The sequence below is a fragment of the Diorhabda sublineata genome, chromosome 4 (assembly GCF_026230105.1).
Source record: "Diorhabda sublineata isolate icDioSubl1.1 chromosome 4, icDioSubl1.1, whole genome shotgun sequence".
Lineage (NCBI taxonomy): Eukaryota > Metazoa > Arthropoda > Insecta > Coleoptera > Chrysomelidae > Diorhabda > Diorhabda sublineata.
In genome coordinates this window covers 33,942,405-33,955,688 of record NC_079477.1, presented here as the reverse complement: position 1 = coordinate 33,955,688, position 13,284 = coordinate 33,942,405, and the positions used below count along the sequence as shown (strand labels likewise).

General features: G+C 31.4%; 1 protein-coding gene and 1 long non-coding RNA gene across 2 annotated transcripts in view; one reads left to right on the top strand and one right to left on the bottom strand.

Annotated features, from left to right (window-relative positions):
- Positions 1 to 31: 31 nt before the first annotated feature.
- Positions 32 to 877, bottom strand: LOC130442747 (uncharacterized). The gene is made up of 2 exons (XR_008909794.1): positions 779 to 877; positions 32 to 674 (listed from the first exon to the last, which is right to left on the bottom strand). It is a non-coding gene; the product is annotated as an uncharacterized LOC130442747 (long non-coding RNA).
- Positions 878 to 930: 53 nt separating this feature from the next.
- LOC130442746 (mitogen-activated protein kinase kinase kinase 7-like) overlaps positions 931 to 13,284 on the top strand; it is a 48,112-nt gene continuing 35,758 nt past the window's right edge. The window contains exons 1-6 of the mRNA XM_056777096.1: positions 931 to 1,165; positions 1,752 to 2,048; positions 4,265 to 4,444; positions 5,510 to 5,749; positions 7,074 to 7,331; positions 7,931 to 8,015. Of these exons, the coding sequence (XP_056633074.1) occupies positions 1,085 to 1,165; positions 1,752 to 2,048; positions 4,265 to 4,444; positions 5,510 to 5,749; positions 7,074 to 7,331; positions 7,931 to 8,015 (1,141 nt within the window). The 5' untranslated portion in view covers positions 931 to 1,084. The remainder of the gene's footprint in view (positions 1,166 to 1,751; positions 2,049 to 4,264; positions 4,445 to 5,509; positions 5,750 to 7,073; positions 7,332 to 7,930; positions 8,016 to 13,284) is intronic.

Genomic DNA, 13,284 nt, shown 5'->3' with positions numbered 1-13,284 from the left:
ATATTGGTAGATGGAATATTGAAACACAGGATGATTATTATAATTTTTATTTTGCTTTTGACATTTTATAACTATATCCACAAACAAAAAAATTTCCTTCACACTTTAGCAGGCTTAGATGCCTAACGAATTGATTAACTGGGGCAATCTTTCGAAGATTTTATTAGAAATACTTTTAAAAATATCACAGAATTTTGCTGAAGGCGCACATAAAACATTTTTTTTATGTTCCCTAGAATATATTAATGAATTTGCCTTAATTAATTCGTTTGACAATATTATATTTTTACACAAGTGGCATTTGAGACTTTTAAATAATTTCTTTGCTACTGAACCTGCTACATAAGGAATGACAAGATCTAATCCTCTTTATTTTGAGCTTCTATAGAATGGTTTATAAATTGGGACATTAACTATTGGAGGAAATAGTATAATTTTTCACTAGGATTCATAAGTAGGTTTATTGTCACAGTAAATATAAGTACTTACTAGGTGAATGTAGAGTTGGCAGCGAAACTTTTTTTAACCTGCCATTGGGGTTTCTACAAATTGGTTCAAAATGAATATCACATATTGTATGTGATGATAATACTGTATCTGCAAGCTTTAACTTGGCCTTATTTATTCTTAGCAACCAAATTCTGCAAACGTCTTCATTCGTAGGAATGGAATGTCTATAAAAAAGTAAAATAAGGATAAAATCATTATAAATATGAACTTGATTTCAATTTAAATATTTTTATGTTGATATAGTTGAATAGTAAATTATTAGTCTCACCTTTTCGCTTGCCTAGTGTAAAACGAACGAATCCGTATTCTTGTGCTTAATGCGTGCACGCTCGAGATCACTCGAGATTAAATAGACCCTAACAAATAGTATTTTGTTTACTACCTGAACTTCTAACAAATGAAGTCCAAGGACGTTACTATGACATTGACAGTATGTCAACTTTGACGTTCATCCTGACACTTGCTCCGAAATTTATAACCACTTTTGATAAAATTTTATAAATATTTACGTGAAATTAATAGTAATTCAAACAAAATACTGCTTACTTCCAAATATGTGATTAGTTTATGTTCAATGGCGTCTGCAGATCTCTCAGATAATGAAAATCATCAAATTGTAAGGGAAATTGATCACAATGAAATTGAGCAACTAGAGGTAGGTATATTTAGTAAATACCAATTGCTCAAAATTTATCAAATTATACCTACAAAACCAACCAATTTGTGACAATTAATGAACAGTTATACTGAATAATTTGAATGTCTGACGATATTTTTAACATTTCCTGCTGTAAAATATGAGCTGTAGTGATTTAAATCTTCTTCAAATATTTTATAGAGAGAGAAACATATTTTTATCCAGGCTCTATATGTTCTTCGAGTGAAGATCAACATGTTTATATTTTTTCTTGAAATTAAATTAAAAGTTAGGGTAGTTCTCATAAATTTATGTTATATTTATGAACTGGCAGCAGTTGCTGGTTACTGACATTTTTTCATTACTCCTTTAGTGTGCTCTCCTATAAACTATTCATATATTGAAAGTTGAGTTGGGAAAATTTTCCAAATCCAAGCTAATTTTTGAATTATATTACAAATAGGTTTTCTAATCATTTGGTTTCTAAAATATATTTGTAGTTCCGTAATTCCCTTTCATTTTAAAAGGCTTCATTCTTGAAAGCCTTTAGAACTAAATACTTTTCTATCATGTGTATTTCATCCATTATAATAATAATTCTTAGATTGTAGGAGAAGGAAGTTTTGGTGTTGTTTATAAAGGAATATGGAACAACACATTTGTAGCTGTAAAAAACATTACTCGAGAGGAAGAAAAAAAAGCTTTTCTTATTGAAGTGAGACAACTGTCAAGGGTGGACCATGAAAATATAGTAAAACTTTATGGGGCTTGCACTAAAGGAGCTCAATTCTGCCTTGTAATGGAATATGCTGAAGGGGGATCTTTATTCAATGTTTTGCATCGTTCAAACTTACATTATACAATTGCACATGCTATGTCATGGGCATATCAGTGTTCAAAGGTAATTATAACCCTTGATATTTATCTAAATTTATTATTGAAAGAGGAAAATTATATTGGTTTCTATCAACACATGCAAAATCTACGAAGTCACGGAGCAGTTGCTGCCTCAAATACTACATAATAATCATATAATTTTCTATATTTACTATATTTACTGTATACCTTCTGCCAATGTTACCATTATTAATGATTACTTTTTTGGATTGGATTTGCTTTAAGTTTGTATTTAATTTGTGATTATTTCACTGATTATATCTAAAGTTTGTTATGCAGCATGTAAAGTAGATACTTTGAACACAATGGTAGAAATTGCAAAATAAAACTAATGCCAAATTAAAATTTACTCAAAATTCAGAATGCTTCTAGATCAAGATGTTGTATGATACTCTCAGATTTATCAAATAATCTTCATCACAAAGAAACTACTTTTCCTCTTTCCTTATCCAACAATGAATTTATTATATTTATAATAGAAACTAATTTGATTGTTTTTAAAAATATTCTCAGTTGAGATTACTACTCTTTTTCATACATTCAAATCAAGTTTCCATAGCTATTTGTATAACAAGGAAGGAAAGTGTTACTTTTTCTCCCGAGGATAAAGTTTATTGTCCGACCTGTAGTGGAGGGCAGTAATCATTCAAGGGAAAAAAAGGCACTTCAATCCCATTCTATACATATGATTTTTCTGCCTCCTTCAAATAAGAAGTCATTTTTAAATAATTTGTTCATTAAACTAACACACAAAATTTATTAAAGAACTAACACTAAGAAGTAGGTACAGTATAATTTACAGGCATGCTATTTTCATTATTATATTCCACATATTTTCAATTTATAGTAGACAAATTATTTATACTAATGTAAAACATGCAATTTTAGGCAATTTTTATTTGAATATCAACAGCAGTGAGTGCTGTAGCCAATGCAGTTTTTGTGATGTTTTCATTAACAATGTTGATATTTAGTTGGTATCCCCCGGAAGCATTCATACTTGGCTAATTACAATCAATTTCATTAACTTCAGTGACTTCCATAATTTGGTTTGAAATTTTTCACTTTTTGCGAGAGATTTTTGCACATAGGTAGGAGGAAAATTGTTTTTCTACTTCCGACTGAGGTAGCTCTAAAATATAGGTACATTTTTAACTCAAAAACAGCTTCTACTGAAGTTCACAATTGTTGGCCACTCAATTTGTGAAGTGTGGAAACAAAAATAAGCCATTAGGTGTCAAATGCTAAATAAAGAAGCTTTTTGTTTGATATTTTTCCAATTTCTATAATTACTTTTCACATAAAAATGGTTGTGTAGCATAGATTTTTATGAAAATTTTATGTTACTCTAAGGCCACTGTTGTCACATGACTAGACAAGGAATGAGCAATCCTTTGCTTTGATGGATTTTTTCTGCAAACCACTTCTGTGCAGGTATGGAACAAAAGGCATTACATATTTGACAATAATGTTGTCTGAGTAATATTGGGCATTCATAGACCTCATCCATATAGAGACCAATTCTAAGCAAACCTTTCTCCTTGCCGTTGCCGGACACGCTCACGTCCATCTAGAGCTTTAAGGCTAACTCTAGTTTCATCTGAGAACATAACCCGTTTCCAATCATTGATGGTCCAATTCTGATGTAGTCTTGCAAAATTTAATCTCTAAATTTTGTGCTCTTAATGTTCTTCTGTTTCTTAACCCTGCTTCATGTAAATGTCTTCTAATCGTTCGATACCCTCAGACTGGCTAAGATCCATTTTTGTCACTCTGCCAAAGAAGAACAATGCATCACAATGTGACGAATACCGCATGATTAGTTTGATGTCCTATACCTTGAAGATATTCTTATGGATCATTCATACACATATATGCAAAAAGTGTGAACGCCTGGTTGGTCATCACTTTTTAAAAAATGTGAACACAGTTTTAGTCTTAAATGAGGTTTAATATGAATCACTGTCAAAACAAGATTTTATGATACTGTAGTTAAATTAAATAACAACTGTCACAGTCAAACAAGGTCCACTTGTACAATAAGTTATCAATCATAGAGAATATTGAAAAAAATATGAGCGTTAATTTTATCCAGGAGTTTATTAATGTCTTGAATCAAATAATGAAACATTTTGTAAAAAATCCAAGTAACTCATTACATCCAAAAATAATTTGAAATGTAGTATTTTTCAAAAACCATTTGAATTTATTTATTTTTAGGGTGTGGAGTATTTACATGCGATGCAACCTAAGCCTTTAATCCATAGAGATTTGAAACCACCGAATTTGCTATTAATTAATGGTGGTGTTCATTTAAAGATATGTGATTTTGGTACAGCTGCTGACAAAAGTACTTACATGACTAATAATAAAGGTTCAGCCGCTTGGATGGCACCTGAGGTAAGAGTTTTATTCTATTACAGTAGACTCTCTTTAATCTGGCAGATATAAGACTAGGGTTGTGCCAGATCAGTAAAAACGCCGGATTACTGGAAAATAATATTAAAAATTCACAAAAAGTTCAAAAGAAGTCGAGTTTTATTTTTAAATTTTAAGTAAAAATTACATATTACAGATAAAAAGAGTTTAATTTTCTCTTTTAAAAAATGACGTTTTAAAAATAATCATCTTAGGTTCTGCCTATTGTAAACAGAAACGTAAACATACCAACACTTACAGTTCTGGTGGACTATTCCATTGGACTAAAGTTATTGTCAATTTTTTTTGGTTTCCTGGCTTGAAACGACAGTTTTGACACATTTAGTAGAAGTAGCAAAAGCACTCATTGCAGCATAATGGCTAACTAAATGAACAGCAGACGCTTCAACACCACCATCTTCTTCCCTACTCAACACATCTTCACAGGCCGTTTTTTTCTTCCTCGCCGGCTATTTGGTTTACTATAAATATTTATGAAAAATTTCAAAAACACTTCAGATTCAAATTCTAAATAGATATTATCCAACGTGGAAACGCGATCCCTACCTTCTTTCCCATCTGAATGACAAGTGGAATCCCCAATTTTTTAAATGGGTATTGTGATATATCATTTGAAACGTCTTCTCTATTCAAAAAAATGTTATCGTTAATTACAATAATTAAGATAGAATGAAATAGAATCATATGAGTACAGTTATTCGATACAAAATAATCAAAAACTAAAAAGAATCATCAATATCAATGTTAACGTCATGGCAACATTCTAATCTTGATTAAATATATTTTTATAGTTTATTGGGCTAGTTTGCCTTATTATAGATCAACAGGAAATCCAGAGCAGTACACATGAACATATATTTTATGTTTTCTAAAACTGCAACCAGCAAATATTTTATCCTTAGATATAAAAAAATTTGCCATAAAAAACAAACTTTTAACGTAGTAAATCACAACTGTGGTCCATTTGTATACTGATATTGTTTGTTTTTAGTTATAAATGTGAATCAACATTTTATTTTTTTATAGGTGTTCACCTCTTCTAATTACACTGAGAAATGTGATGTATTCAGTTGGGGCATTATTTTATGGGAAGTTCTTTCAAGGAAAAAACCTTTTTACAACCAAGGCGGTTCTGCATTTAGTATAATGTGGGCCGTTCATAAAGGAAAAAGGCCTCCTTTATTACGAAACTGTCCACCTGTAATCGAAAATTTAATGACGTCATGCTGGGACCAGGAACCAACAAATAGGCCAAGTATGGAAGAGGTAAATAAAATACAAACTATAAAACGTGATATTCTAATGATAAAGCTCTTCAAACGTCAGAGATGAGTATTTGTCTTGTCATAAATCTGGTATTCTACAATTCTTTTTGAATAAGAACACAAAATTCGAACCACAGGTCAACTTTCCTTCTCAATATCTTCATTTGTAACTCATATGTGTCTTCCAGAACTTTTACTTCAAAATCATCACAACTTTTACTTTTTTTCAATACGTTGATCTTTTTTGAAGTGAATCTTTTAGATCTTTCACTATGGATAGCATCACATTATTTTCTATATCTTCATTTGTAATCCATGACCCATGTTTTCTCCTAAATTTATTTTAAAGTCTTCCAGAACTTTTACTTCAAAATAATAACAACTTCTACAACAAAAATTTGTTGAATGTTCAATAAAAATGAAAAATTTGAATAAAGTTAGATTTTATCTTGCAGAAGGAAATCTATTGTAGATTTGTTTTGGACTTTTAGATTCTTCAATATAAAGTGTAATGAATAAACGAATTTCAAAATTGTCCTTTACTAAATTCGTATTTTTAACATACCTCGTTTGTAACTTAGCAAAATAATATCTATTTTTTTTACTTGGGCGCATAAACCAGACTGAATTTGACCAATGTCATGGGTTATACGGGATTTGAGGGCCACTGGGGTGTGTGACTTTTAATATAGACCTGCCATTAAGAAAACCTGACATGGTCATATAGCACAATCTCAGTGAGCAGTTCACATCACCTCTATATGAGATGATTACGTCCTCAAATCAATTGTACATAATGTCTAAATGTTTTCTTGTCTATATCATCTAATTTATGCCAAAAGAAAATTATGAATATAGGCCTATAATGCTCCATATTTACAGTGATGTCCTCGCCAACATTGTTCTTGAAGAAATATGGACTATTGGCGTCGCTAGCCTAAAATCCACACGAAATAGTAATTTTTTCCAAATGCATTTGAGTTGACCATGTCCTCAAATCGCTCATGCAGAAGTACAATGGAGTATGAGCTGTGTAAACATGTTGGTGTCTATATTATCTAATTAAAGAAATGCTAGAAACCAATTTGATCAAAGTATTGTTTAGCACAAACTTTTAAAATAATTTTCTCCATAGCTTATTGAAAGCTTTCTAGATTTCAAGAAATATGAAATCCTTTTGCAATAAAAAGTCTTGCGAATGAATCTCATTTAGAAATGAGTTTGGATTAGTCGATTTCATTAAATTTCATTAAATAAATAAATAAACTTTTCATATTTGATTTTTTTTAAAGAAATATTTATCTATCTTACTTTTTATTTTTTAGATCGCCAGAAAAATGGCTGTTATATGTTCATTACTTCCTGGTGCAGAGAAATCTATCCAAACATCAGCATACAATTGTGAAGATGACGAGGACATTGCCGAAGTCGAAGAAGAGGAAGAGCAAGATGAAGAATATTTTGATACAGAAATAGAAGACATTTTCAAAGTACCTATGAATACAAATGGAGATAATGCCGTTTTGACACTACCTCAACCAAATGCAGATTTCTTGAAACCTCTGACTGTGGAATGTGATCCTGTAATTATCCTTTTCAGTATTATTATTTCATCAAGCTATTAACGTCCTATTGAAAGTTCTTCGAACAAAGAAATTGTTTATCAATTACCACCAAATGATAACACCGGTCAACAAAAAAAGTTTTCTTTTTGGGTTCATATTTTTGAATTCTGATTCTAGGCATTGAAAAACACTTTTTTTAGTTTCAGTTTTATATTTTATTTTATTTTTTTCACCACGGAATTTTATTCGCCACATTTTAAGGGTTATATCTCGGAAAGGAGTGGGCTGAGTAAATTTTGTTCTAGAAAAGACGGGCATTTACCTTATATACTTAGAAACACCCTATAATATTCTATGTATGAAGAAAAAATATTCTCCTTTAGTAGATGGTGGATACTGCAAGTTGTAATAATCTTTATATATTTGCTTAAATTGTTCTGTATAAATCTTATATACTTATGAATCGCCGATTATATACAATTTTTTGACGTCTGGATTGTCGGCGTTCCACTGTCTTTGAAAAAGAAATACAAAATCTACATATTGCTTTTAATGAATCAATTCCTGATTTAATTTTATAATTTAATGGTTTTTTGACACCTTGATCCGTTTTTCAGAAAGCATGGGATCGAGAATTGGAGAGGAGCTATTACATGCAAACTATGGCTGGATTTGATAAAGCGATTCCGAAAAATGGCGAGGGTGAGTAATTATCTTATTGTATTTTCATCTTTCGCAATAGATCATCGAAAAATGAATAAATTTAGAATGAAAATTAAGGACATGGATTCAAGTTACTATTATCATTTTTGGAATTCAATGAACGTTTGTGCTATTTCATTGATACACTGGACTTTTGTAGACATTGGTTATAATACGGTGTGGTGATTGTAGTAATTCACCATTTATTTTGTTCGAAAAAAGTTTTTAAGTATCTCTATACTGCAGGCACCATTCGAGCATAACATAGAAAAAATATATAAAAATAAAAACGGTTATAAAAATGTCTGTTTCTAGTCGAGGAAATAAAGCACAAAGCTTAGGAATTTCTGAGCAGTAAGACGGATAAAGATGGAACAAAGTGCATTCCATTCTCAGAAAACTTTGTGAACAAAAATTATGAATAAAAAATGGAAATTGCATTTTGAAAAATACATCTCGAATTGCTAAAAAAATAATTTATAACTCGGAAAATATTGCAGGAAATGATTTCAATTTTACAACTCGGGGGATGTTGATAGCGCTGAACACAAATATCACGACAGAAAGAGTCTAAGAGGTACCTGGTGCCTAAAGCGGCCGAAATCTACGTCGTCTATTAGAGTCTTGTGGAAGTTTGTTTGAACTTGGCCCAAGATATGTATCCTGGGGTTTTTCGAGGTTACGAATACCACGACGGTTTTTTGTGCTTTATTTTTTCGACTATTTACACACGTTTTCGTTATTAACTCATTTCCCAATGATGCCCCAGTGAATATGTCTCCAGGTATCTTTGAGTGAAATTTAAATCGTAGGTCGCAACCAAAAGTGGACTGCAATTTGAATTAACTACGGGAGCCTATCACTAACTACATACATTGGTCAGTAGATAATACTCGCCGGTGAGGTATTTTAAATAGTGAACGTTTGAGTAGATTATTCTTCTTTCCCTTTGTCTATATGATTATACAGTTATAGGATTCAGCAGAGTCTCGGAAAAATTTACAGAAGTTTTATAAAACGTCAAAATTTTAAATATATGACTGAAAAGTTTCCGGTCTCAACTTGAAGACGCTTCGTTTCTATTTGACAAATGTATAAGTGAGTTGTTGTCTAGATACTGTATAAGGAGACTCTACATCATTATTTACGATCGTAAAACTTTTGGGCATTACTTTTTGTCTATTTTTCTACATTCAAAGATCTACATCTCAGGTTCTAATATAGCTACAGAGTTCGTTCTTTTCTATTATAATGATTTCTGATACTTATTTAATGGATTCGATGCGAGCGAAGCCGCGGGTAAAAGCTAGTAATTTTTTGATAAAGACCGCAATAGGTAGAAACATCAAATTTTTATGTATTTAAAAAATTATAAGAAAAAACCAAATTCAAATCAGAAGAGACCTAACATCAAGACAGTTTAGAAACATAAGAATGTGGTCTATATATTGAAAATAGAAGAACGATGGGTCCAGAAAACCCCACATCGTCCAAGTCGAATCTTCTATCCACGTAGTTTACAGAGGGTTAGAAATTAAAAGGACAGATCTCGAAAAATATCGTTCAATCGGTCTCCTAAATACAAAAGCAAAAAACTTTTTTGTCATATATTTTTTTTCGTCTAATTAAGACCTAAAATATTGCAATTTTATGCTGCGAAGTTAACGTGAAATTTCGTGTAGACCCGTGTTATTTGACTATTTTTTAAGTCAACCATGAGAAGATCAAGATGATATATAGAGTTTAACGAAGTATGACGCGTTTTAGGTGAATGTAGGAAAATTTTTATTGAGTGATATCTAACAATAAATACAAAGTTGGCAATATTTCAATTGAATCAACTTCCTGATTAACCTCAAAACCCTAATTAAAACGATTAAAAAGCAGCTTTTGTTAGGATATTTCATTAAAACTGTCCTACTTTGCACCATAAATCAGTTTTTTCCGACAGTTCGTACAAGCTGTTGAATATTTTTAGCTAATGATTTCAATATACCAAAGGAACGATTTTATTTTATATCCCATAAGGTTTTGGTTCTATTTTAATAACGTTTTTTTATATAGAAGTGATTATTATTTTTTCACAAAAAAATATTTATCGAAATTCCTATGAACTTATTTTTTCCATTTCCCTTTTATAGAGAGTAACATATTCAGAAATTCAAATACAATTTTTTCGCTCAGATTCGTCGATTAGTTTCTCCGATCACAATTTTCTACTTACAATGTGTAAAACCCAAACTAATGGAATAAATCAATTAGCGTGCTTACGAATTATGCAAGCAGGATTCAAAAATGAATAAGGAAGGAAGTGTCAGAATGTTTAATCTTTAAAAGAAGTCCCTGCAGTGAGTCCTGCTGTTTAGTCCGAGTAAATATATAAAAGCTCTGTTTCGTAGTTTGAGGATTCGCTCAGATTGAGTCGCACCACACGTACCCCAGAAAGAAAGAGCATATGGAGTCAATAAGGGCGTGATAAACTGCTAAGGAGGTGGATAAGTTCAGTTCTTTGGAAATTAATCTCAGTGCAAAATAGGAGGCATTTAAGTTTTTAGATAAGGCACTTTACATTACGAGACACCCCAAGACTGAGAATATTTGTAAGAAAATACGGTTTTATAATATTAAAAAGATCGTTTTCTTTGTGTTATTAAGATATTTTCTGTCTGAACACCAGCGGTCGTTCAAGCGATTGGTTGGGAAGGAAATATCATTTATAGACATAAATAATAATAAAATAATCAAATTACAAAGAGATGGGTCAAATAATAATGTTTAAGGATGCCATATACAATTTTCTTCCCTCATTACAAGCAGGATATATTTTCAAAACACTTTCACATTTAATAAACTAAAGGACGAAATCCTAGTTTTCTTAAAATGAATCAATCAGCTGACTCCCGGACTGTACGTGTCGTTTGTGAATCATATGTCTAATTATTATTTGCTGCGATAAAGGTTGTTGAACCATTTTGAATCTGTCTCAAAATATATTTGAATATTTTCCAATTACGAGGGGGTGATCATATTTACGAAATTGGATTATGAATACTATTATTCATTTTATTCAAGATGTTATGAGATAAAAAGTTTGTCCGTTATTTAAATAGAGACTTTTAACGTTTTTTATAAGATTTAAATAGTAATTTAGAGCAGAGATTTCCAATGTTTTTATCTAGACAGTTGATAACTAAAAAGATGACTTCATAGTTGCATTATTTTTACATTTGATTTGAAAATAGGCGAATATAAATGAAGAATAATAATTATTTAGTAACATAAACTTTTTGCTATGGAAAGAAAGAGACATAAAAGCTTCTTAATGTGAGGAATGAAATTTTTTCACATAGTTTCTTATAAAATCATTAAAATCAGACTGACAACTGACAACAACAGTGTGACAACTGACAACAACAGTGTGACAACTGTACGCGAAGATATCAATAGATAATTTGTAAAGAACAGTTCTTCAATTAATAATCTTTAAATCGTTTATCTGTAACATGAATCTTGAGAATCATATTGTTGAGATGAATTGCTTAAAGTTATTTGGTGACACACGAACCTTTAGAGCGTAAGTGCAGTTATTATTTTTTATTTTAATAGGTAAACATGTCAAATAAAGTTTCTTATACGATATAATAGTAATTAAATTATAAGTATAACGGACTAACGACAGTGATTTGAAGCGCAATGAGCAGCGCTATCTAGAGGTATTAAATTGTGTAGGTTTGTTCCAACTTGCTAATCTAAACTGTTCTTTTAACGGTTATTGGAAGCGTCTAAATGATATGTTCTGCACAATGTCCGGCTAAGCACGGTTCTTACTATCAACCAAGTATCGAAAAGACCGTCCCGGAAACGTTTCACAAACGATACCTAAGTCGGTCGGAACATAAAATAGAATCTTCACCGTACCAACGACGGTTTTTTGATGGGTTGGAACAAACCAATTTTCGACTAAAGGACGCTATGGCCAATGAATAAACTCTGCGATATAAATATACCGCCACAAGATGATGTCGGACTGTTATGTTGAAATGAACTAAACTGTTTTAATTATTTGCTATAATTTTGTTCATTATAAACCTGCGTACTCCCATCGGCGTTGTTGAACTCTGTGGCGAATCTGTCGATTTGATAAATTGATTTATATATATTCTCATCTATCATAAACTCATTTCCAAACTAGTTTACGACTTACATAAAAACATGAAATAATGTGATTAGATGTTGATTTGATTGATTAGATTTGGAAGAAGTTATTTAAACATTTAATGATATGAAATTTTTATAAACCAAAAATATCAACGCAACTTTTCAGCGGGCCAACAATCGAAAAGATGTTCTAATACAAGATATTTGTAAAAGGAAAATATATCAAGCTTGAATCACCATCTAAGATTATGAGGTTTATAAAAATAACGAATTAGTATGACGAAATCAAATGTCCAAAGCATTTGAAATCATTTGACAGTTTGGTGTGAGTTAAAATGGATTCTGTACCCAGTCGATGTCTTGTTACTTTTCAGAAAAATAATCTTCCACAAAGTCATTTACGTACGTAATCTTTTTTTCAACACATCGGACTCAGACGTCTAGTTAGCTTTTTATGTGAAAAAATATATCGGTTACGTAAATGAATATCTTAAGCTCGCTGTCCAACTGAACTAATCTTGATAAAACTGCTTCTCTGGAAAGCCCCCTCACTTTCGTGTGAAGAAGAAATGATTAATGCCTTTGTTTCGATCGGAGTGGACGTAATTCCCAATTCTGCGCGATGTAAAACGCAGTAATTGCTACTACATTTTATTTATATAGCAGATGTTCATTCATAGCTGTAGCTGCACCGCTATACACATCAATACGATTGTTCCAATCAATATGGTGCTTACTCGTGTAACTATCAATTTCTTTTCCAGTTAAATTGATATCTAAAGAGAAAGGGAAAAACAAATTATCTTGAATGGATCCTCGGAAAGAAAATCTCGCGAAAAGAAGCAGTATTGAAGCCTGGCGACAACTATACTTTCGTCAAGGCGTATTGCTAACATCTCATTTTTTTCTCAATCCTCAAATTAATTCATCTACCGTGTGGTCTAAATTATTGTACGTTTGGTCCAAGTATACTCTCTACAATTCTCCGAAATAGCCCTGGGAGATTACCAGATGCCCTCCAGAGTGAAGTTGGGGGGCAGTTATAGTCTCGGTATAGCTAACCGCGTTCGTCCGTATTGGGTGTGTCGGCAAAAGTGCATCAACGATCCGT